The sequence below is a fragment of the Manacus candei genome, unplaced genomic scaffold (assembly GCF_025592945.1).
Source record: "Manacus candei isolate 608988 ecotype Guabito, Panama unplaced genomic scaffold, ASM2559294v1 h1tg000002l, whole genome shotgun sequence".
Classification (NCBI taxonomy): domain Eukaryota; kingdom Metazoa; phylum Chordata; class Aves; order Passeriformes; family Pipridae; genus Manacus; species Manacus candei.
This window is the reverse complement of record NW_026138050.1, coordinates 7,780,404-7,804,124: the sequence shown is the minus strand read 5'-3', so window position 1 is coordinate 7,804,124 and position 23,721 is coordinate 7,780,404. Positions and strand designations below refer to the sequence as shown.

Sequence of the window (23,721 nt, the reverse complement as noted above, 5' to 3'; positions counted from 1 at the left end):
AAATAAAAACCCTGAGTTAGTTGCATGAACTCTCCTGCAAAGCTAACTGGTAGGCAATAAATTGCAGTAATAATTTGTTGACATGATATCTGGTCTTGAATATCTAAATAACACCTCCTTTCTGAATGTTCTGTCCCTAAATCCATCACTAGTAAGGTTGCAATTTATGAAGCCATGCACTTATGACTAACATTAGCAAGCACACAATCATTTAGGAAGATGCACTTGGCACCTGCTTGCTGGATGTATCCCTCAGCATTGTCTGGGGGTGAGGAAAACCTCATTATGCTGCAGCAGCAACCCAAGGGAAGCATTACAGCACTGAAACATGTTAAGATGGATTAGGTTATCTGATCTATCTCCCTACTAATACAAGTTTCTTCTTGTAATACCTTTTAGATCTGGAGAAAATAAGGCAACCTGGACCTCACTCTCTTGGGGCCCTGCTATGTATCCACCAGAAATTATATCAGTAACATCCACGTTTTATCCACAGGTCACTTATTTGATCATACCTATAAATTCATTTTCAAGAATGCTAATTAGAGCTGAGACCTGCAACTTTCACTGATTTTTCTAATCCTACTAGGCAAAACATTCTAGCTATAAGTAGAAGAATTTGGGGCCTTTGCATGGTCTTTTGCTTTTTCATTGTATAATTTTCCTTTTAACAGCCCAACAACGTTAAAATCAACAGAGACAGTACTTTCTGAAATGGTTATTTGCACAGATAAGAGAAAGGTTTCAATCTCCTAAGAAAATGTACAAACCTATCTGTATTACAGCACCCCTAGCTGAAAATCTTTCTCTGCTAAGGCAGAAATATCTCTTACTCCATAATGTCTGTATACTACATTTTTTTCCATCTGCTTTGAGTTATTAGCAAGGCTGTGAATCTATGGTTTGCTGTAATTACAGGCGGTTTTTGTGGTTTATTTAATGAGTGCTTCTAATTAAGAAATGGAAATACTAAACCTGTAAAGCCAGAATTCTAATACTACTGTTATAAGGCACTTTGTCCAAAAATTTTTCACATTTTTATCATGTCCAACTGGCAGCTGAGTTGTCTTTCTTAAAATGCATCTCAGCCAAGAAAGTTGGTGAATTCTAACGTTTAGCCAGCTTATCATTCTCCAGGAAGGTCTAGACAATGCTCAGGAAATAAGGTTGAGAAGCTCATTTCAAAGAACCACAGAAAAATATCTCTAAGACAGATATCCCTTGACAGTAAATTTCATTACTTTTTCTCAAACAGGGAAGGCAGCCCAGGAAATCACATCCTGCAGTAATCATCAGCTAAAGCCACTCAGCCATGCCTGATCCCTGGCAAAGGGGCAAGCAACAGATGCACAAACCCTCCTTTACGGACTCTTATCTATATATTTTTGGTCACATCTACAAAAGCTTGAAATACATCTTTAATTACATTCCAAGAGATGCCTTCATATCCAAACTAAACGTCAACACAGAGGAAGCATTTAGAAAACCACACGGTAACAAGGACATTGCACACTTGCAGTAGCAAAGTCACTATAAGTTCACAAGAACCACAAGTGTGTCATTTAATAAACTATCAATTACTGTTCACAAAAAGGTGTTAACAAGAAACCCACGTGGCAAGCTATGACACAGATTTCCAACAGTTTAAAAGTAATTGATGTCCATAAAATATAATTTAGGTTGCAAATCTGACTTTTTTTTTTAATGGCTTAATTTAGAGGACTGTGTTTGCAATACTAGCAAGAAGAAGCCTAAGAAAAAAAAATGTAAAGGACCAATTTTAATTAATTTATTTATAGATTTGCTGAAACACGATTCTCTTCTTAAAAATTGTTCTCTATTTGGATAGCTGTGCTGTAGCATTCATAAACAAGTTTTGTTTTGCTATAAGTGCCAAATATCATTTAGTCTAAGTCTAAGTCTAAGAGTAGTTGCTTCCTGTCAGTAATTTGAAACACCTGCACATCTGTCCCTTTTATTAAAACAAACATCCATGAAGTGAACTGGCCTGACACCTTTGCCTTAGTCACCATGTAACAATAATGATGCACCAAATACCTGCACACTGTACTGTTAATGAGGCATCAAATGTGCTCCATGAAGATACTGTTTACCTGTGTGTGTGTTTCCCTGTGTGCATCTCTGTGCAGAGCAGCACTGCACAACATACCCTTAACACTCCTGGCTTACCATTCTTAACAGTTACTATTTTATGAATATCTGTATAAAACAAGCCAATGGTTAATAAAACAATAATGAACACTGTTGTCACCTGTCACAGCTAAGCACAACACAGCAGATAAATTCCTCTGACAAGAACTTTATGTTTTAAAGAGTTGCAGCAGCATCCCTTAATGCTTGTAGCAGGATACTGGGAATTGCTGAATGATGGCTGCATCTCTGACTTTGTGAGGCCTTGAGCAAGTCATTAAAATGCTACAATCTGGGAATGAAAAAAGTACATGACCCCAAATTAGTGGATATTTATGCAGTGTGTGTTTTCTTAAATGTCTGCCTTGATCTTTGTGTTTCTCTTGTACCATGTACACAACAAGTCTAATGATGCTTCTTTAGAACCTTCTTGGCATGCTGTGGGGTTTAGTTAATGACTGTACAGCTCTTTGAAGATGTTCAGGCTATTTTATTTTTAATTAATGCTTGCAAGCTACTTTGAGCTTCTCTGATGAAAGGGCTTAAACAAGTACAAAATTTCAGGCGCTCATTAGCCCAATATGCAAGTGAGCAGGATGAGGAAGTGTGCTGGGTTTGGCTGGGATAGAGTTAATTTTCCTCGCAGTGGCTGGCATGGAGCTGTGTTTTGGATTTGTGCTGAGCACAGGATTGATAATATAGAAATGTTTTTGTTATTGCTGAGCAGGGCTCAGTGGCTGAACACCTGCCTGCCCATGGGAAGCAGCGAATCGATTCCTTTTTTTTTTGCTTTGCATGTGTACATGGCTTTTGATTTTCCTATTTAACTGCCTTTATCTCAACTCAAGAGTTCTCTCCCTTTTACCCTTTCAGTTCTCTCCCTGACTGCTGTGGGGGGTAATTAGTGGCTGTGTGGGGCTTGGCTGCTGACTGGAAGGAAGTAAAGTAAGACTATGGGAGAAAGGAAACAGTTCCTTTTGTCAGGTACCTGGGATATGCAGTAAAATCATAATGAAATTAAAAAAAAAAAAGTTAAAAAATTATGAGACAAGCATACTGTTCTGAGAAATGGCAGGCTCCCCATACATGTGCTGTCTAGACGTTTTCCATGGAAATTCTGAGACACATCATCGAGGAATGACTATAGTTTTATGATATAGCTCTGGCAGTTCATTCTAGATGAGGATTGATTTTATATGTTGACAACAGAATATTCTCACCTCCTCCCTCCTTGCCCTACATACTCCTGAGACACAGGAGTGGCTGGCAAATCCACAGAGTCTTATTTGCAGGAGCTGTGAAGTAGATTCCCATTAAAATCAGCATCAAAACTCTTTAGGCCCAATTTCATAAAAAAAACAAACCATGCAGCCATTGAGGAGTAAAGTATATCTTTACAATAACAAAATGTGTTTTGACTTGGATCCTCTCAGTCATCCAGCTGGCACAGAGCTGCCACACCTCGATTTATCCAGTGTTTTTGGGGCTTGTCTGAAGGGAGTTCAATGGAGAGAACATAGTTGGTTGAGTGGCCAGTGGTGGATAAGACACCTCTTCTTGCGCTTGTCTTGTATACAGGGCACGAATAGATGTCCATATGAAGAAATTTGGAACTTTCTCCAGGTTTCAGCCAGATTATGGGCAAAGGATCATAAAGGATTTTTGGTAGTGATTCTCCAATTAATGAGGATTCTCTATCCCATCGTGCACCTTCTAAAAAAAGGCCTCTCACATAAGCCCCATCTTGTGGCACTTTCTCCATTGTGTGCTCCTCCTTCATCACCTAAAATGATTAAACCATTGCTTGATTTTGTTTTTACCTGTAGCATATTAAATCCTGTAAGTGATAGTCTGAAATTTCTCCTTTAAATAAAATCTCTTTTCATCTGAAGACTATTTCTTGCTGCCCTATAACATGTTTCAAGCTGTTCAAGAAAACCAAAATTCTTCTGCATTTGTCTTACCTCAAATTCAAATCCAATGTGGTCAATTGGGATGGTGTATTTTCTGGCATAGTTTTGTAAAACACCGGTCAAAAAAGACTGAGTGAAGAAGAATCCTGAGAGCCAAAAGACTGTGGGTGGCCCATTGTCGACCCAATCCTGAATATGGAGAGAAAAAACAAATGTAAGAAAAAAAGTACAGTTGTGTCTTCACTGTGCCAATTCACCAGAAAAAGGATGTGCTGTGAGAGCAAGACAAATAATGGAAGGGTGAGTTCAGAACAAAACAGCTGTTCAAAAAGTGTCTGGAAGTAGTGTCACTTTTTGTTCAAATTGAAAGAGAAGAGATTTACAGTCACATATATAAAATTTAATAGTGCCTGCTATGCACTGTTTCCAAAGCATTCTCACACCCAGTTCCCTTTGAGCAGGGAAGTTGTTAAGACATCAATGCCAATTAAAATGAATCTTCTAGAAATAGAAAAATGGGAACTATCAAAAGCAGCACTGGATTAGCACCCAGGGATTATACTCCAAACTCACCCTGCTGAGCAATTGCCCAGCTAATTCCAGTGCTTTTAATGCAGTGTATGTGTGAGTAGTTCACAACCTGGAGCTCTCAGAGTACTGCTGAGTGAGGACAGCACTGATACACATTGTACCCACTCAGCTTTCAACTACAGCACCCTGTCAGTCCAGCTCAGCATACCTGGAAGAAGACCAAACGACAGAGGAGATCGGACACGTAACTTCCCAGTGGTTTCAGTGATGGATAGGATTTGGCAGCCCACATTGATGGCACTTTTCCCACTAGCATGCTGTTGAAAACATCTTCAAGTTCAGAAGACATCAACACTTGGCCTTTAATGGCTTTGCCTATATTAATGAGGCTGCTCCGAACAACTTCAGTCAGCCTTCAGATTGAAACAAAGAAACTGTCATCAATGTCCTGTCAGAAATTCCTTCTCTCACCTGTAGTTATCACAACATTTACTTAACTTTAGAAAAGCAAACAAAGAAAAAACACACACAGAGAAATAAAAGACAATGAAAACTTCCACTCTAAACAAGGAAAAATTAGGGGCCAGAGGTTTAAAGCTTGTAACACTGACATAGTGTGCTGTGAATATTGGCTATCACTGACAAAGAATAAAGTAGGCTGCCTTACCTTGTCACAACAAGCTCAAATCTGATTTAAGTTCATATTCCCAAGAATACATGTACAGTTTCTATATTCAGGTACTCAGCTGCAGCTTTCAAGTCTTTTTAAAAGATTCACCCAAAGCAGAATATAACATGTTAAAAAAACTGTCTTGTAAAAGCTTACAACTGTTTAAGGCCTGTACTGATGAACACAAGCATATTTCGGTATTGGCAGTACTACACAAAACACTGAGCCTTACCTGTTAAATCGAATTAGTTCTTGCCTGAGAACTGTATTCATGGACTCTTCATAAAGTACTGGGTATGCCTTCATAACCTCTTCCATGTCATAGCTACTTGGTAATTTGGATAGGATGTCCTGTGCCAAATCTTCAACAATTTCCTGAAATCACAAGTTTGCAGTGAATAAGGAATATTCCTTTTTCCACCCCCCATATTTTTATTGAATAAATTCCACAAAATACTATAGATTTTGTATTTTTTTCTGCACAACCACATAGCTATTTTAGTCCATTTTTCTAGAGATATAGTGCTTACATGCTCTTACTTGCTTTGAGCATTATCCTGTCTGCCAGTCTCCACATGTGCCTGCCGGCTCCTTTTTCCTTCTCAATACATTTAAATTTGTTAGCAATTTTGGTTTTATTTTCAAAAAGGTTTTATGTGACTTCTAAGGAAATTGGCAGAAGGGCAGACAAGTATAATCCTATTACTGCCACAATGAAGGAAAAGACAAAGCATGCAGCATGGGGGAAATTATGGGAAGACCACACAAATACCCCAGCCAGGAAAGAAGCTTCACTTACAGCATCTTAGACATCAGAGAACATTGTCTTTAGACAACCCTGCAGATATGAGGCTCCATTAATTCCACTTTTCAAGAATCCACTTGTGTGTAAAATATAGGATGTCAAATCTGAGAGGCTTGAAATGTCATTTATCTATATCTCAAAGGGGCATGGATTTGGCTTGAGTTGCCAGGACATGATGAAGAAATTCCCAGCACCTTCACAACCAAGTCCCACAGAGGGGAGGATGACAGGGAGGTCTGTGTCCATCCTGTCAAACTGCCCCCCCCTTTGTGCCACATAAGCCTCAAACACAGTGACGTGTTTGGGACTGTAGAAAGTGAAGCAGCAAAGGGGAAGCAAAAAATCACATCTCAAAAACCCAGCATTCAATGAGTAATAACAGACATTGTAGCACAGACTTCACCAGGAAGACAACTTCTGCCTCCAATGGGCTTATACGCCTTGCCTGATGGCTGAATGACTTGATCTAATTTCCTGGCACTCTGGACTCTGTTCCCTAGTGAGAATAGCAGGGATGGTCATACAACCAGTGCTGGATGAAGTCAGGCAGTGCATGAATTTCCATCATTAGAATTTGCAGACTGGAATTAAATGTCATAGTTTAACAATTGCCTAGAGATGACAGGAAAGGGCACCTTTCCAGAGTGTAAGTTCATCTTTCTTCCCCAGTTACCTGAGGGGACTTGCCACCTCCCCCTGCTTGCCTAGGCAAAGTCAGGAGCACTCCATGGAAAAGCTGGTTAGTCTCCTGGTTATCCTTGGTGATGTCTGCGTTTTCATGAAGTCCAAACACTTCAGGATGTGTTATAATTGGTAAACTTCGTATGTATTCAATGTAAGACTGTAAAGCAAACATTCAGATACCAGACATCACACAATGCAAAATTCATAAACACTTGGTATATCCAACTTGGACAGAACCTTCCCATTTACAACCAAACACAGTAGTTCCCTGTTAAACATATCCAGGGACTGACTTACACAATCCACAGAGATAAATATAAAAGTTTTGAGTGATTCAGAGACTTATGGAGGATTTGTTATTACCACCCTCATGTAAGTGGCAAGAAAAAGGAAAGTACATTAGAAATATCCAAGGAGTGCTGGCAGCAGTCACAGAACAGGGTAGGATGCTGTATGTGTCACCCCTACAACTGTGGGCTACACAAATAGGTGGGATTTGAGCACATTTGTTATCTTTATGCAGTTGTTAAAAGGGAAAAAGGGGATGAAAACTGAGTATATACCTGTCATTCCACCTCTTCCTCCTGACCACTGCTTTCAAGGCAAAAGTGGTGCAAGAGGGTACAGAAGTACCCTATGAATTCCTGTAGCTTCCTACTGACTATCTAGGACTGTACTGGAAACCTGCACAGGGGTGGCTCTTTGCATCAACAAATGGCAGAATATTAGATGGTCACTATGTCCCCATTGGGGTGTGGTAGATATTAAATACCAGATTCATATTTCATACATTAGATATGTTCTGGCCTGGCTTTGTGATCTTATGGGGTTTATTTTCAATTTGTTGTATTCAGCATATCAAAGTATAGTGTAGGTAAGTTCCTTCCCAAAAATTCAGAGAGAATTTACACCTATTTTCTTCTCACCTCATATGGGCCATGTGGTGGTATGTAGTAGTCACCTCCAGCTGAGAGCATGTATTTGTCCTGCTCTATATCCTTGTTATAGACTATGGACAGAAGGGACAGGAGAAGACGCCTGTCTTTATCATCTGTCACTCTACCTCCATAGTTACACTCCCCTGGGAAAGGACAAAGAAAACAAGGACAAAAAAACTGAAACTAAATGAACAAATAAAAACTGTTTTGCAATAATGTGTAAGTTTGGTACACTGAAGCTCCAAAGCTCCAGATCTATAAACAAAAATAAGGAATGACAAGGCTGACAAAGGAGGTGCCAAAAAGCATCTTATCTTACTGAATAGCCACAGCAACCAAGTTATTTACACAGCTCAACACCTCCTGCTTTAAAACTCATGACTATTATCACATCCTCTGGTAAACTGCCAAAGTTTACTGTGTCAGGCTCACATTGATCAGCAAAGGTGAATCAGAGGCCATCGACATTTTTACTTGATGTAAATGAAGCAAAGACCAGAAGGTTTGCTGGGCCATTAGTAATTCTTCTACCTATATACAAGTCAAAACAGCAACTGAGGGTTTGGGATCCAACTCCAAGGACAGTTCAACTCCAGCATCCACCAATAACAACCAATTGTATGTGGAGGGCCAAGAAAATAAACCTGAGTGGAATCCACTTGATTTGTCAGGAACTCACGAGTTTGTCACTGTACCAGCTGAAAGTGCCCAGCAAAGTCAACACAGGAGAGGATGTAGTGCATGTACCTGTTAGATAGGTCAGAGCTTCAAATGGGATTTCTTCATATTCATTCAGAAACATCTGGATCTGCTGCATACTTATTCTGAGGTCAGATTCGTTGAACTCATATGGAATATTCCAACCTGTTCAATTCAGAAAAGATACACAGGGCAGTGGTGCACTGCACTGACAGCTGGGCTCAGGAAATGATGGTATTGGGACCACACTGCTACACAGAGCTGAAGATATCATCTGCCAGACATACCTAGAAGAGCCCTGGAATACCAGGCTGTGTACTGCACGAGGGACAATAGGACTCCATAACAATACTGTATCCTAAGGCACTATTATCATCATTCTATGTAATTAAAACATAAACAAACATAGGCATTTTGACATCACACTCTCCTGAAAATGATATTTTACTGGCTTGGTACTTTCAGTTAATCTGTTGCTATCTGGACACAATGAAAACAGGAGTTTTAATTCATTTATTGATTCCAATTTTTCATCAACCTGCCCATCTATTAATACTATTTGTGTATGACATTCAGAGTAACAGTGCAATAAAACAAACAAGCAAACAGGAACATACTCCAGATAAGAGAATCCTTCAGAAAACCTATACCCTAGTGCAAATCAAAAATAGGGCTATTGCTGCAACTATCCTGCTTCCCCCAGATAGCTGGTCCCATTAAGCAGTAGATGTTGCTTTTGAAAATGGCCTCTTTGTCACTTTCAAAAATTCTATTTTTACTTCATAGCAATATATGAGTGTCTTCATACTGGCAGTTTAGTGTTTATTTAAACAGTTGCCTATTAAAATAATGACAGTGGTTTTCAGTCAAAATAATAACAGCAACCTGTTATGAGGAAGACAGACTCAGCTGGAAGACTGAGAACTTCATGTGCACCAGTGGAGAGCATAAACTTTATAGTGTTATAAAATTGGAATCTATAATTCCATAAGTTCTATTTGTCATGCAGAAATTCTATAGAGTTTTCCACATGTGTCAAGATTACAGAAAAAGCTGAAGCACGAATCTTATGATACACCTCTTTTCATTGCTGTCTTATGAACAACACGTTGCAGCTACATAAATTTGTTTCACACTGAGTATGCACTGACTTCAATAAAACAAAGTATGCATAACATAACAACAAAAGCAGAATTGAAGAAGGCACATCTTTCCTTACAAAAATTTAAAACTGGAACTGGATTTGATTGTTAGTGAAAACTACAGTAATAAATTGATAATTTAGTAAGCTATAATTTAATGTAATTTTTGGAAAAACGGTACTTTCTGGTTCTCCCCCGGGTAATACTTTTAGTAGATTCAAGAGTAGCTTTGCCTGAAAAAGAATTCCTGCAAATAACAACTTTTAAACTCTTATAACACTGCTAACAATACTGCCTTCTTACAGAGAGACCCCAACGATGCATTTCAACTCCACTAATCTTTTTTGAAACAAACTGCAAAATAATCTAAACCTTACCCAATGGGCCAAAGTTTCTCCTTTCCTGTACAACAGCATGAAAAAAGCAAAGGCCAAACAGAAGTTTTTGCCACATCACTGGCTTTTGGCAGCTGCCAAAGAACACGGGGTCGGAGATGGGGTCATTCAGGTACGATCGGAGCAGGTTCACTCGAACACCTTTCGGGGGCTCATTTGTCATTTTAATGCCATTCTGGAGGATACTAACAGGAAACTTTTCTGATGGATAACTTGTTAACCACAACCTAAAAAGAAGTTCAAAAGGCACATTACCAAAAAGTCATTAATACTGACAAATCCTGCGTGTTGATCATAGAAGACAAAGTTCTACTATTTGCTTAACTAGGATGATAACATCTAACTTTGTTCTGAAATGCAGGCATGAAGTAGATTATATTGGACAGGTAGAAAAGATGACATTTAATTATGGATCTTTATTTTATCGCTACACATAATCAATTATATTCTTAGTCATTCACACAAAAGTAGTTTAATTTCTTTTTTGTAGTGTCCTCAGCAAACAAGAAATACTCCCATTAAAATGTGCAAAACACTGAAACTCCTACCTGAACTTTTCATTGGTATTCTCAGGCACTATAACTTCCTCACAGATTTTTTCCAAGGCAGGCATCCAGCTGGTTGCAAGATGGCAGTTTTGCAGCACTACCCAGGTTCCATCAGTAATAGCCTGGTAAATCATTTTTGCTGCTATTGGGCCCTGGCCCTGTCCAAGTGAAACAGTCTGAATGCTTGTACTTCCCATGCTGACATCATCAGCAAATTTTAGTAAACCTGTGATGGCAAGTGTTTCATACATGCAAACAAAGACAAAGTCTATTAGAAAGTAGAATATGTTCTATTAATCATTTTTATAATGAAAATAAAGGAACAAAAGTCAACACATATCGTAATTAAAGAAACCCAAACAAAACCACCTCAACAACCCAGTAGTATCAAATGCTGATCAGTCTGTTTCTGAGGCATGTACTAAAATTTAGGGGTATAAGGTATTACAAAAAAAAACCCTCAAAGCAAAAACTAGGTAGGTTAAATGGCAATGGTTGTCCTCTCCCTTGGCCCCAAGAGTTCAGTTCCAGCCTGCACTATGGCTCTTGACTCTCCCTGTTGCCTGGGTACAATTGTTTATGGGGGTTGAGCTGAAAATTAGATCTGGTTAAAAATAGCCCTCCAGCTTTGCTAGCAAAACCAGTACCTTCTGGAAATACATCCTTATGGTATGGCTCCATATTACAATTCTTTTGGCAGAAAACCAGATTTAAAAATAAACTGGGTGGTTATACTTTAAAGGACATTTAACAAATGTGTTTCAAGTGTGGCCATATACACCATTTAATTAGTAACTAAGAGGGAGGAAATTTTCTGGAGGAGGGGTTGCAACAAAGAGTGGGGCAAGCCTCCAACACCCACTGAAAGAATTGTAATGAAAGTATAAATTATAAACTGGTCTGGATGCTACAATCTGGTAGATCCCTAAATTGCAGCTCAGACACTGAGACATTTCATCACCACTACATTCATCCCACTCTCTAACAAATTTATTATCATTGTTTATATATGGGCAGATGCAAATGTTTGATATTCCATCATTGCTGTATTGTACTTTAAAGACACTTTAAGGATCAAATGAAGGGGCCTATTATCAGTTTAGTCATACTCAGTGACATTTAACCAGATAAAAAAAGATATTTTTAATACCAATCTCACCTGCCATAGGATCAGCACCTGGTGATAATATAAAAATCAAAGGGGCACAACAATTTGAATCACTGTAACTTCTCCCAAGATCAAATGTGGGTGGTTCAATAAACGTCCTTCCCATATTTTCCACAATGAACATCTGCACTGCCGGGATAATTTTGTCGGGTCGCAAACATCTGAGAATAACCATGCGATCCAACCCCGTCAGTCTGCTCCACGCATCTGGGAAGGCTTCTTCGTGGGGTTTGACAGAGTCATAGATTGGCTTCCACTTGGAAAAATTGTCTCTCATGTGTTCCATAAGTCCCTGGAGGTTTGTCAGGCAAGATGCACGGACGAGCTCAGCCCATGATTTGTTAGACAGCCAATCTGGAGCCGGATTGGGGTGAGGATTGTCAAGAGCAACACCTCCTGTCAGCAGGAAACGCCAAACCTCATCATCTATTTGGCCTTTTCCCTTCATAATGCCTACTGTCAGAAGGAAGGAGAATAACACCTTATCCTTTTCAAACAGTGAACGACAGACATTGTTATAGATGCTTACTGTGAAATGATCGGTTATATTTTTAATTCTCTGTTCTAGATTTCCACTCTTTTTGCTTTTAGCAATAGACTGAACATACAAGTTAATGAACCAAACCAATGAATATTGGTACATAGGCTCAATGTTTGCCATGTCAGAGATGCAGAAGAAGACAACAGCTGAATGAACAGCAACTGGCTTATACCCCATTCGAGTAGAATCTATTTCCTGCTCAGTTAAAGAGGAAATTTTTTGCTTTTCAGAGATTTCTTCAGATAACTCTTTGGATGAAGACAAAATTTTAATTGCTGTTTCATCTTCTAAGATGTTTCCTTCTGAATGGGAAAGGACCTCCAGGATTTTATCTTCTATTTCTTTTAGTTGTTTCTTGTTGGCTGCGCTTTCTATAATGAGTTGATTTTTCTTTTCTTCTAGCTCAGGCTTTTCCTTTGCAGCTACAATTCCAAGAAGTTGGTCCTGAAGACCCAAAGGTGTAATCATGAAATTGAGTAGACAAACTTTCACAGCCACCTCAGGATAATAATGAGGATTTCTTAAGTGGGTTGTCATGTAAAACCTGAAGTCTCTTGAATATTCAATTATATTTTCCCCTAATTTCATGTATTCTACTCCTTGTTGTTTAAATGTTTGTTTCAATAGAATGGGTTCTATGAAAGCATCTAGCTCTTCACCAATATTTTCTAGCAAGACTGGTGTTCCAAGCTGAATAGAAGTTTCTAATGTCCTCACATAATGTGTGTCAGATAACTTGATAACTGACAGCTTGTTAGTTTTCTCCATATTTTTTATCCACTTGTTAGCTTGCCTTTGGGGATCTATCATCAAAGCCCATCGTCTTGAGTTGGAAACAATTATACCATTGTCAACAGAAAAAGAATCAACTGGCAATCCAGCAATCTGCCATGCCCGGATTTTGACGGGATCCCCCAACGTGTTACTTAAGCTAAAATCACTGGAGCACGGGATGTTCTTCTCACTGCACAGAACCTGCCACTGCTGTTGGCACTTGAGGCGGTAATCGACAGTAAAGGCTCCCAAATACGCCACAGTTCCCGATGATAACAGCACATCTCCCACGAGGTCCGTGTACCGAATTCCCAACAATCGTGCAGCTTCTGTCCACCTCTCTTTCTCTCCACCCAGACCACTAATCAGCTGCTCGGCTCTCACGAGCTTTTGGGAACAGCGTTCAATATTATCTTCTAGTTCTTTCTTCTTGTTGTTCATTTTGTCAAACTCATCTTGCAAAGCCTGAAGGCGATCGACTACCTCCTTCAGCGCTGCTTGTTTCACTCTTAACTTCTGCATTTGAACCTCCAGTGCTTCTTCTGCCCCTTTCAGACGTTCACGCTTCGGGGCGACCACCTTCTGCACGCGGTCGTACACCTCCATGGCTCGCACCCACTTGCAAAGTCCTTCACAGGCAGAGGAGACGTTTTTTACCACATCTGGCTGAAAATCTGCGTGACCAATGAACTTCTCTCTAATTCTCTTCATTATAGCGGGAGGAATATTATCCTTGTCGTATTTCTGTAATTTCTCAAGGAACTTGATATCTGAAAGAATTTTCTTAGCTGGTCCCCAGTAGTCTTCAATCATTTTACCTATATTGCAAATGAGACTAAAATCAGGCTTAGTACATGCACGTTCAAACTGAAAAGAATACTTAGAAACATAATATGAAGAATTAACATCAATGATTTTGCAATGGAATTTTACTATGCAAAGACTGTTAAATAGTTTGGGAAAATCACTACCTAAAGGAATTCAGACAGGAACTTCAGCATCACTAACCAATGTAATATTTATTAATTGCATATTAATTCTAAAACAACCAAGCACATTAAGGGAAACAAATTACTATATGGTCTTTCTTAGCATAGTCTATTAGATAAATCAGTAACTATGTGAAAGTATTTCTTCCTAACCTAGATAAGACAGTTTTGGATGAAAGGCATTTATAGAATTCTTATTTTCAGTTATGAAGAGTTGAACTGTAAAGGTATAAGGTAGAAGAAAAGTGAAAGAAAAATGTCTCTTTCTCACCTTACAAATTCTGTGCAATCCCACAATAACAACATAAACTACACATAAAAAGCTTGTTAGAGTCATTACCTATGGCAGGGGTATAACTAGAATTCTGCCTCCCAGCATAACTGATAGTCTGGAAGCAGGAATTACAGGGGGAAATGGAGGTGAATGGTGCACAGCACATCTCCAGCTCCCCGAGTTCCTCCAGGCAATGCAAAACTCAAGACTAGGTCAAAGTAAGTTGAAGACATGACTTTGTGCTGGTGACTGGGATCACATTTATAAAGCCTGTACAACAGTGTTGAGCCAGGGCAGTATGTGACCATGGCCAAAGCAGCCTTAGCTATTCAGTGTACTTGTAAATCACCACTTGCCAAAATGCACTTTGAGTGCATGTGCACATGGCTGCATTCACACCAGAAGCACTTCACCAGCACGCCACAGCAGTACCCCATTCATTCCTAGTGCAGGGATAACAAAAGCCACATCATTACCACTGCCACTTGGGTCAGGTTTTCTTTCTGGTTTAGTTGACCTCATGATACAGATACTCTCCATGACGAGCTTAACAGGACCAGGTGGATTCTGCATGGATTTCACAAGAGAGATGTCTGAAGGATTCAGGGTATCAAGAGCTGCCTGTGCTGCAGCCAGAGCTGGCAGGGCCTCAGCAAGGTCTGCTTCACATTCGTCCTGTGGGGCAGACATTGGGCAGAAACCTGTAAAGCTTCATCCAGTACCAGGTCTGCAGCCTGATTACCCCACACAGCCCCAGAGAACCTTCTCTCTTGTTAAGTACCCAGTAAAGAGATTCTTCACAACATTGTGTTTCTTGGAGAGAAAACTACTTTCACAATTTGACTGCACGGTTTAAAGGGAGAAGGTTTGTAGAGAAATCAGTAACTTCCATAAACTGAATGGATAGCTGAAAAAGCCAGACAAGCTTTCAAGATAACTGTCTCTCTGGTCTGGCAATAAGAATTAAAATAAAGGTTAGATACAGTTGTTCTTAGTTAAATCTTACAGCGCTCATCAGGTGAAAAATGGATGTAGCTTAAATTCTTTATCTTATACTCAGATCTCAGTAGTTATCTATCTTATCTATCACTGACATTTCCAATTAGTTATAAAAAAAAAATGAGGAATCCTGGAGCTTCCCACAGGAAATTCTGTTATAGACATCTGGCTATGGCATTATCTCTAAAGTTATGCTTAACAGAGCTCCCTACAGCACTGTGCCAAATTACCTCAGCTCACTCTAAATGAACTGTCTTTGGGCCTGGAGACAGTATAAACTCATTATTCAATCTGTTGAAAATGAGGATATATTAGTACAGAAGCAAGAGCTCTACAGCTTTTGGAATGTGGACTAGAAAGGGAAGCTATGCAGCACTGTGAGATGCAGTCATTCTCCAAACAGCCAAAATTTACCCTGTTTGTATTAGGAACATGTCATTCATCATCTCTTGCAATTTTGTTACTTTAAGAACTGGCTAAGCCCATTAACACATCATCACAGCTCCCATTTATTCAGAACCCATCCAGCTCCAAGCTCAGGCCCCTGTGCTCTACCTTAATGCCTTGGGCAACAGCAGCTGCATCATTGGCCTCTTTTTCATCTGCTGACACGACTTCCTTTATTGCATCTACTTCAACTGTTTCCTTTTCAATCTTGACCATCATTTTTTCTGTTTCAGCAGAAGTTTCAATCAGTTCAGGCTGAAGGGCAGTCAGTTCTTTCTGCATCTCTGCAACCTGATGAATGTAACAGGAAGTCAAGAAAAGATCTGTGTAAACATTGCCTGCATTTCACATCATGATGTCTTCGGAAGAAATATCAGAAGACACTATATTAATACAATCTAAAAAGGGACATTTGATCTAAAGAATTATTAATAGTTCTCCAGTTTATTTTTACTAAGAGCTGTTTTATTTAACTGAATAGATTTTTAAACATATTTTTATCATCATCTATGCAATACACTTGCTTTTTTAAGATCCACTTCATTTCAATAATGAGAAATAAATGGATTAATTCTATTTATTCCTCACAGTCAGTTTCAGTTTGTGAAATCCCCAAATAATCCATTACTGCACATGTGGAAAACAAAATCCAAAAGAAACCTGGAAGGAAACAAGAGTTGGTGACAGCAACAGCTGCAAACTGAATGTTCTTCCTTCAAAAAGTATCTGGAAGCCCTTTTACTTTGCATCTTGGAAAGATCAATCCCTGGATCACATGGGTTGGAAAAGTGGGTTATTTATCTGGAACTGATCAACTTCTTCCTAGGAATCTACTCAGGAATTAATGTTTATTATTGTCTTACAACATTCTTCAATTTCTCCCCTATTTTGAAAAGGGTATTAGGCACTAAGATGCTGTGCTATGGATTCTCCATATAAGGTTTTGAGAAAATGATGACATTTATAAGGGTTATTCTATTAAGAGCTATAATTCAAATTTAGAGATCACAATTCCTTAAAGTGGCTAGGCAGTAATCTAACTTTTCCTGCTGGCTTTCTATAGAAAACTATTAATACCATCATGAACACAGTGAAGAGCAAATTTACTTAGTATTATTTTTGTAAGTTTTAACCACACAGACGGCACATATTCAGCATTTTCATCTGAAACTTACTTGTAAAGATGCAAAATCAAGTTTCTCAAGTCCCACAAGATAACGAGTCCTCATCATGTCAACTTCTTCCCTTTTTTTATTCAGCAGACTCTTAAAGGTAAGAATCAATTCAACGTAGGAAGTTGGTGTCACGTAGTTGTGTCTTCGCAGTGTCGCGTAGTAGCTGACAGAGAGTTCCCTCACACTTTCTTGGAAATATTTGCACAGTGACACAACCCTAGAGAAAATTTTTCCACATTACTTCGAAAGTACAGTCTGTCTATATGTTAACTATCAGAAAATTACTCTAAGGTTATGAAATCAAATTAGTCTTAGGGAGGCAGAGATGTATTTTCCCTGTTATTAGAAATATTTTTGACTCCTTTCTAAGAAACATCAGATATATACATCTGAGTATCTTTGACTTGCACTGAAATCCCAGATTTGGCTTAGCTTTGCCCATTTATAAGGACAGTTTCCTGGTCAAATATGCTGTGGGCATGGGGGACAGGGGAAAAAATATTTGCTTCATATGTTTCTTGACAGATAAACTCATACTCTTTTCTAATGTCATCTTTGAGTTCAATATCCTCTAAAAACTTGTTAGCAACCATTTCCAAAGCATCTGTAGGCCAGGTTTGGAACCAGTCAATGGTGCAGCAGTTTATCAGTGAAGGGAACATCCGTAATCGATTCCGAAATGCATCTCCAATAGGACTCATGGCTACAAAAATAAAATCATGGTTGTTACCTGAATCTGTTTGCAGTTAAGAAGCAGAAAAAAAACCCCAAACCTAAATAAAAACATTCTAAGAAAAAACATACTGAATACACACCTAAAACAATATGCAAATTTTTCTTCACCCTTTCAATAAAGAAACTGTACATAGCAAGGGGAGTGGCTTCAATCTTCCTGTTCTCCATCCTTGCTGCACCTTGCATTTTCTCAACAATTTCAGCCTTCTCATCTGCTGCAAAGATATTGGGCACATCACCAGTGTTTAAAAGCATGTTGATATCTTCCACAAACGATTCATCCTTTATTTGATTATCACAGAACAAAAAGGACACGTTGGTGTTTCCAACACCTGCTTTCAGCATGACTTGTTTAATGTCATCTTTCCATTCATTGACTCCGTAGGACTTGGTGATTTCAATCTGAAAGAGCTCAAAGGAATTCATGAAGGTGGCCAGCTTGGTCGCGCTCTGCCGGCCGCTCCCGCCAACCCCCACCAACAGCAGGTGCCCATTGTCCTGCTTCAATACCCTGCATATCCTGGAGATATGCTCAATAGCAAACTTGAACATGACCAAGGACATTGGTGCTTTGCTGACATTGTTGTATTCCTCCAGGTAGTATTCCATCACGCTTGTCAGCTGCTTTAAGTCTGTGATTTCATCATATACTTTTACACTACTGCTGGGCTTTAAATAGTCTCCAAAGAACAGGCTGCGAATATTATCATCAGTGACTTTTCCAGTAGGTGAGAGATGGCTCAGCACCTAGGGAACAGACAAGAATCAACAGATAATTCTATCTGTTAGAGAATTATTTTCCTTGAAGTCATAATAATCTTTATCTGTATAGTACTGCTACTGTGGAAAGCACTGTTTTCCACTATTCTAGTTACTACCCTAGTCTGGGAAAGAATACTGTAGGTTGACATGCAAGTTTCCACATATGCACACCTCACAGAGAGCTACTGCTGTCAAATACAGGACAAGTTCCCAAAAGGCTTCTCAGAAATGTACCCACTACATTCATTGCCTTATTCAAATAATTAACTTCAGTAAAAGCACAGATAAAAGCTGTGCAAGACATTTATTCCATTCCAGTTGGTCCTCTGTACCAACACAGAATACTTTTGAAGTTATGAATCATTTTGATAAGAAGTCATTTGTATTAACTTGACTAAGAACATGTATAATACTCAGTGCTGAATAGGAGATGGTCCACACTTTTTAAATGCACTGTTTGAAATAATTCAAAATGTCTCCAATACTAATTTAATCTCAATGTCTAAGTATTTCTGAAAAGGCATCAGTCTCATTCTCGGTCCCAGCACATTACCCAAAAATACCTTATTAAAGTTCTGCTTGAAGCTATTTAATGTTGTATCTTGTACCATCTGAAAGAATACCTTCCTGTCATCCTCATCAACTAAGCGATCATAGAAAACTCTGTAAACCTCATGAATCCAAAGTCTGATCAGTTTGTCTCCATCCTGAAAATGCAAATATGAGAAAACAGGTAAATATAGCTCAGGCAGGATTTGTTCAAAAAGAAAAGGTTAGAAATGTCCATCTGGACCCTGCTATACCTTGTACTAAACTCAGTGGGAATCTTTCAATTCCAAGCCATTCAGCACATGGCTCAGCATCTGCCAACCTAACTGGATTCCTCACCTAGTTACCATCTCGTCCTTCCTGCCAACACAAACTGAGACTCTTATGTCAAGGCTTTTTTCTCTACTGTATCAAATCTCCCCATTCTTCCAAGATATGGCTCGTGAGCTCTAACTCAATCCCTTCTCAAAACTCCTCCTGGTTAAGATTTCTCCTGAATAGCTTGTGGCTGTTTTGTTCTGTTTCTGCACCAAAGACATTCCCCCAGCAGAAATAAAAATTTTAATACTCTTTTAACCTGACATTTTTCTGGAAATGGATGAAAAAAGTAGAAGGGTGAAAATCATACACATCTATTAGTATTCATTTGTAGTTTGTGACAACAGACAAACTCAGGGCTAAATTATTTAGTCTTGTTCATGATAAGCTTGCCATTGTGAAAAGGAGATACTGAGTCTCTTCCCACTTTGTGTATTAAGTTTGCAAGTTCAGGAGAGGGGACTGTCTAACTTGATGTACAGGTTTTAAAGGAGAACCTTGGACCTCTGGGTCCAACTGTAATACATTAAAGAATATTAACGAAACAACAGCTCTCTCCCTCAGAGATGGACAGAAAATATATAACAAGGTATTCAGGGACTATTTGGATTTTAAAACTTGTAACCCTATTAAAATCATAGTTCATGTATTTTGAGATATTTACTTATTGAGATATTTACTTATATATTTACTATTATAAAAATAATTAATTTTTCCATTGCTCTCTTTTATTTTAACATAATTAAACTACAACTTACTTGCAGATGAGTGTGTGGACAGAGCAAAACTCCTTTAATAACCCTGGAAAAATCCCGCAGATTAAAGACATAGTGGGACTTTGAAGGAGTTGGGAGAAAATTATCAACTGCCATTTTATAAATCACTGATGTCGCCTGGACCATCATCTTACCCAGCCTTAAGAAGGAAAAGAGGTACAATTTTAACTTCTGCAGATAAATCACAGGACAAAAGATGACAAAGGTGATACAGGAAACAGATCACATTACTTCAGAAATGAAGAGTCAAAGCCTTTGCTGAAGTGCCAGTCAGTAACTGCAGTAAAAATCTTGGTTAATATGTCATCATTGAAAGAGCAGATCGACACAATATTCAAGTGCCGAGTGAAGCGTCCTGTAACACAACAGAAGGATGCAGAGAGATTTAAAATGTCCCAATATTTTTCCACCTCACTCCACCAACAACATTTGAAGCTGGCTCCAGCCACACGATTTTGTTTCCAGCAAATTTCTGCCCCAGCAGTGATGCAGAAGAAATATAAACATGTTTCTGTTTTATATCAGTATTTCACTTGGAATAAGTGTTTTGCATATGTAAAACATGCATCTTCATTGCAAGGCCTCTATTAAACAAATTTCAGCTCACTTCAGCCCTCTTGACTGTGATTGTGACAGAATAAAACTTTACAAAATCATGTACCTTGTTATTGGCTTTCACCTAAAAAGAATCAGTTTATACATTAGTAGATTTTACAAATTTAGCTGTATCAGAACAGTTATTTTCATAAAGCCTTCTCAGAGCATATACAGTTATACCTACATCAGTGTTTATATAAAGCAAAGTAGCCTGAAGTGCCCTATAGCAGTGTAGGTGCAGCTACATTAGGGCTTTTATTTACATAGTTTTTTCATTAGAAAATATAACTTTCCTTACGGTGCTGTGTCAGGAATGATGGCCTTGCAGGTAACATGCTTGTTAATTAAATGCAGGCAGCCTATCTTAGCAGCAGGAGATACAGTTTCAGAAGAGAATTGCAAGAAGATGTGTTCCCTCTCTTTGCCAAGAAATAGAAATCACGGTTTAATCATCATTCACAGTTTAATCAACACTAAAAACATTGTGTCTAATGTTGATTAAGTTACTGCTGGAAAAGGCACAGCTTTGAACTTGAACATACAGACCTCCATTTGGAATGACCCAGCCAGTGAATGTATCTGTAGGTCCAGCAGTCACAGATAAATGTAGAATTTGTCATCAGCAAAACTGAACCTCTCAACTTCAATGAACCAGATAACCACTTCCCACAGTAATGTATTTCCTACCTGTAATATCATTCCTGCCTCCCCCAGGTGGACCCATGGCTGTAACAAGCAGTACATCTATGATACTAATCTGGGATGCATCTTTCTTGTCATACCAGTGACCATGATCAATCAATTGTCTGAGAAGCTCAATAGCTGGCTGGGCTCCATACACTTCCTTTTCAGGCATGTTTAGGTCATCTATGGAGAACATGGACATTGAATAAAAAAAGTCTCAGTGTTTAGGAATTTAGTTTTCTTCGAAGAAGGAAAAATAACTGAACTAGAGGTAGAAAAAGGCTGTATGTTGTTATTCTTGCTTCCCATTAAACTAACCAGAATCAAATGCCATTATACCTCACAGGCATAATTAGGGGTGATGGCTCAACTTAGTGTGGTTGGTGATTTTGTTTTATTTCATGTCATGTCTCACTGAAACTCTAAGAACTACTCTGAAGACAACCACCACTTGAACCTCTTGGCAGGGGACAGTGCTAATCCTTCAGTGATCCTTGGGGGTCCCTTCCAACTCAGGAAATTCTAGGATTATGATCCTTTGGGTGCCTGAAAAAAGCCAAAGAGCACTGAAGCAATCCAAATTTAGTAGTCTCAATGAACCACTTCCTTTGCCAAAAGCCAGAATTAAAATGATTAGAAAAAAAACCCTGAAAAAATGTCTTACCCACAAATATTACAGCTTCTTTCCCTGCAGGAGGTCCAAATACTCCTTTTTTTCTTCTGTCCAGCTTGGACATAATAATATCCTGGGTTTGGCTAGCAGAGGTTCTTGCAGAGAAGTTGATGAAACTCGGGATGTATTTTTCCTTTGGAAGTTTTAGTAGAAAATTGTTTGTTATAGCTGTTTTTCCAGTGCCAGTGGGACCCACAAAAAGCAAAGGCACACTGTGTTCCACATATGTTTTAAGAAAAAACATTTGTCTGGCAGTTTCTATTGTTGGAATGGTCAGCTCAGATACCTGTTACCCAGGAAAGTAAAACAGCACATGAAAACCAAACATCTGATACCTCAATCAACAGGAATATTTGCAAGCAAATCCAGGAATCCTGTAGCACAAATGCATTTTTTAAAAATTCTGTTCTCTGAAAACCTAGGCTATAACAGTAGATAGTGTGGGGTTCTAGTAGATAGTATGGCCCTACTTCTTGTTCAGGGCTTATTCAGTAAGTAGCAAAACTACCTATGGTTCACAGACATTATATAAGACTGGAAGGAGAACTGCAGAGTAAAGTATGGCTTAGTTCTGCTCCTCTACTCTCACTACTGCTCTCCATATCCCAAAGAAGCAATAAGTCTCTTTGCTTGCTGTCTCTAAGTAACTCATACTATAATATCATGAGATCAACCACAGAAAACAAAAAAAGAAGGAATGGAAATTCAGGCTTTGGCTTTTTCCCCACCATAGTTTCCCCAATGTCAGATGCTATTAGAAAACAAAGCAGAACCAAAATTTTAACCATTAGGCAACCTCAGGGCTCCACATGCACCTGCAGTGCTGAACTTTCAGTATCAGTGTTACCAGAATTCAGACATAGCTGTGAAAAGGAGCCTACAGAGATTAATGAAATGTTGCAGAAATATCATTAAACAGCCTAATATAATAGGATCAGACCTTGCTAAGCTAGTTGATTATACCTCTAAATCATTTAGTCAAATAATTATTTTCTATTATAAAGATACTAATGTGAACCTTAGCCCCAGGAGAGATGACTTGCTCTTCTTTTGTGATGTACTCCGTCCACATGTGCCACTGCCCACTGCCATGCTTGTGAAAATAGAAGTCATAAACATTCCCTGTTAATTGAAAAACACAACATAGGAAAACTCACTGATTAAATAACAGACTTCAGTTATTTTAGTGTGAGATGTCCAACACTGTGAGATAACAGAAGCTTTCTACTACACAAGATAGACCCCCCTTTACCCCCCACCTCACCCCCCCACTGCCATTACCATCACCAAATTATTTTAGGTCAGATGCAGCAACACTGTTTGAGTACAACAGGAGGCATATGCTACTCCTGGTTAAAAGAGCCAGGAAAGAGCATCCAACTGTGCAGCCAAGGCTTGGCAGATGGTGGCTCTGCTGCAGACTTAACATCTGCCAGGCACTCTATTCTCCCTTAAAGTGACAAGTTTTCTTAGTGCTTTATAAAAGGCCAGGCAAGTACAGTTATGAAGAAGCACCTTTTTCTGGGAAGATATTGTTTTTGGTAAGCTTCACACTTTTAGGGCGTGGGTTTTCCTCATTCATTCCCATTAGCAAGTTGCGGTAAAATGAATCAAATTTTTTTCTGCTGTCTGCATCAATGATCCCACCAACTGTCCACACCAAAGCAAAAAGGAAAAGGCTCTGCAGCCACAAGGTGATTTGCTGACTAGACATGACTTCCTGCTCCTCTTCCTCAGATCCATGTATTTCATCTGAAACACATATTTTGGATTTTAGTTAAATG

The 23,721-nt window shown here is 38.9% G+C and overlaps 1 protein-coding gene across 1 annotated transcript in view; it reads right to left on the bottom strand.

The window, feature by feature from the left end:
- Positions 1–3,528: 3,528 nt before the first annotated feature.
- Positions 3,529–23,721, bottom strand: part of DNAH3 (dynein axonemal heavy chain 3) — a 53,886-nt gene continuing 33,693 nt past the window's right edge. Inside the window, exons 41-62 of the mRNA XM_051803978.1 lie at positions 23,453–23,689; positions 22,956–23,059; positions 21,929–22,223; positions 21,268–21,447; positions 20,215–20,338; positions 19,966–20,122; positions 18,904–19,047; positions 17,659–18,325; positions 17,381–17,546; positions 16,844–17,060; positions 15,777–15,959; positions 14,699–14,897; positions 11,636–13,777; positions 10,477–10,702; positions 9,911–10,155; positions 8,440–8,556; positions 7,681–7,835; positions 6,744–6,911; positions 5,498–5,640; positions 4,804–5,008; positions 4,116–4,253; positions 3,529–3,934 (exon numbers count right to left, since the gene is read on the bottom strand). Coding sequence (XP_051659938.1) covers positions 3,581–3,934; positions 4,116–4,253; positions 4,804–5,008; positions 5,498–5,640; positions 6,744–6,911; positions 7,681–7,835; positions 8,440–8,556; positions 9,911–10,155; positions 10,477–10,702; positions 11,636–13,777; positions 14,699–14,897; positions 15,777–15,959; positions 16,844–17,060; positions 17,381–17,546; positions 17,659–18,325; positions 18,904–19,047; positions 19,966–20,122; positions 20,215–20,338; positions 21,268–21,447; positions 21,929–22,223; positions 22,956–23,059; positions 23,453–23,689 — 6,566 coding nt within the window. The 3' untranslated portion in view covers positions 3,529–3,580. The remainder of the gene's footprint in view (positions 3,935–4,115; positions 4,254–4,803; positions 5,009–5,497; positions 5,641–6,743; positions 6,912–7,680; positions 7,836–8,439; positions 8,557–9,910; positions 10,156–10,476; positions 10,703–11,635; positions 13,778–14,698; positions 14,898–15,776; positions 15,960–16,843; positions 17,061–17,380; positions 17,547–17,658; positions 18,326–18,903; positions 19,048–19,965; positions 20,123–20,214; positions 20,339–21,267; positions 21,448–21,928; positions 22,224–22,955; positions 23,060–23,452; positions 23,690–23,721) is intronic.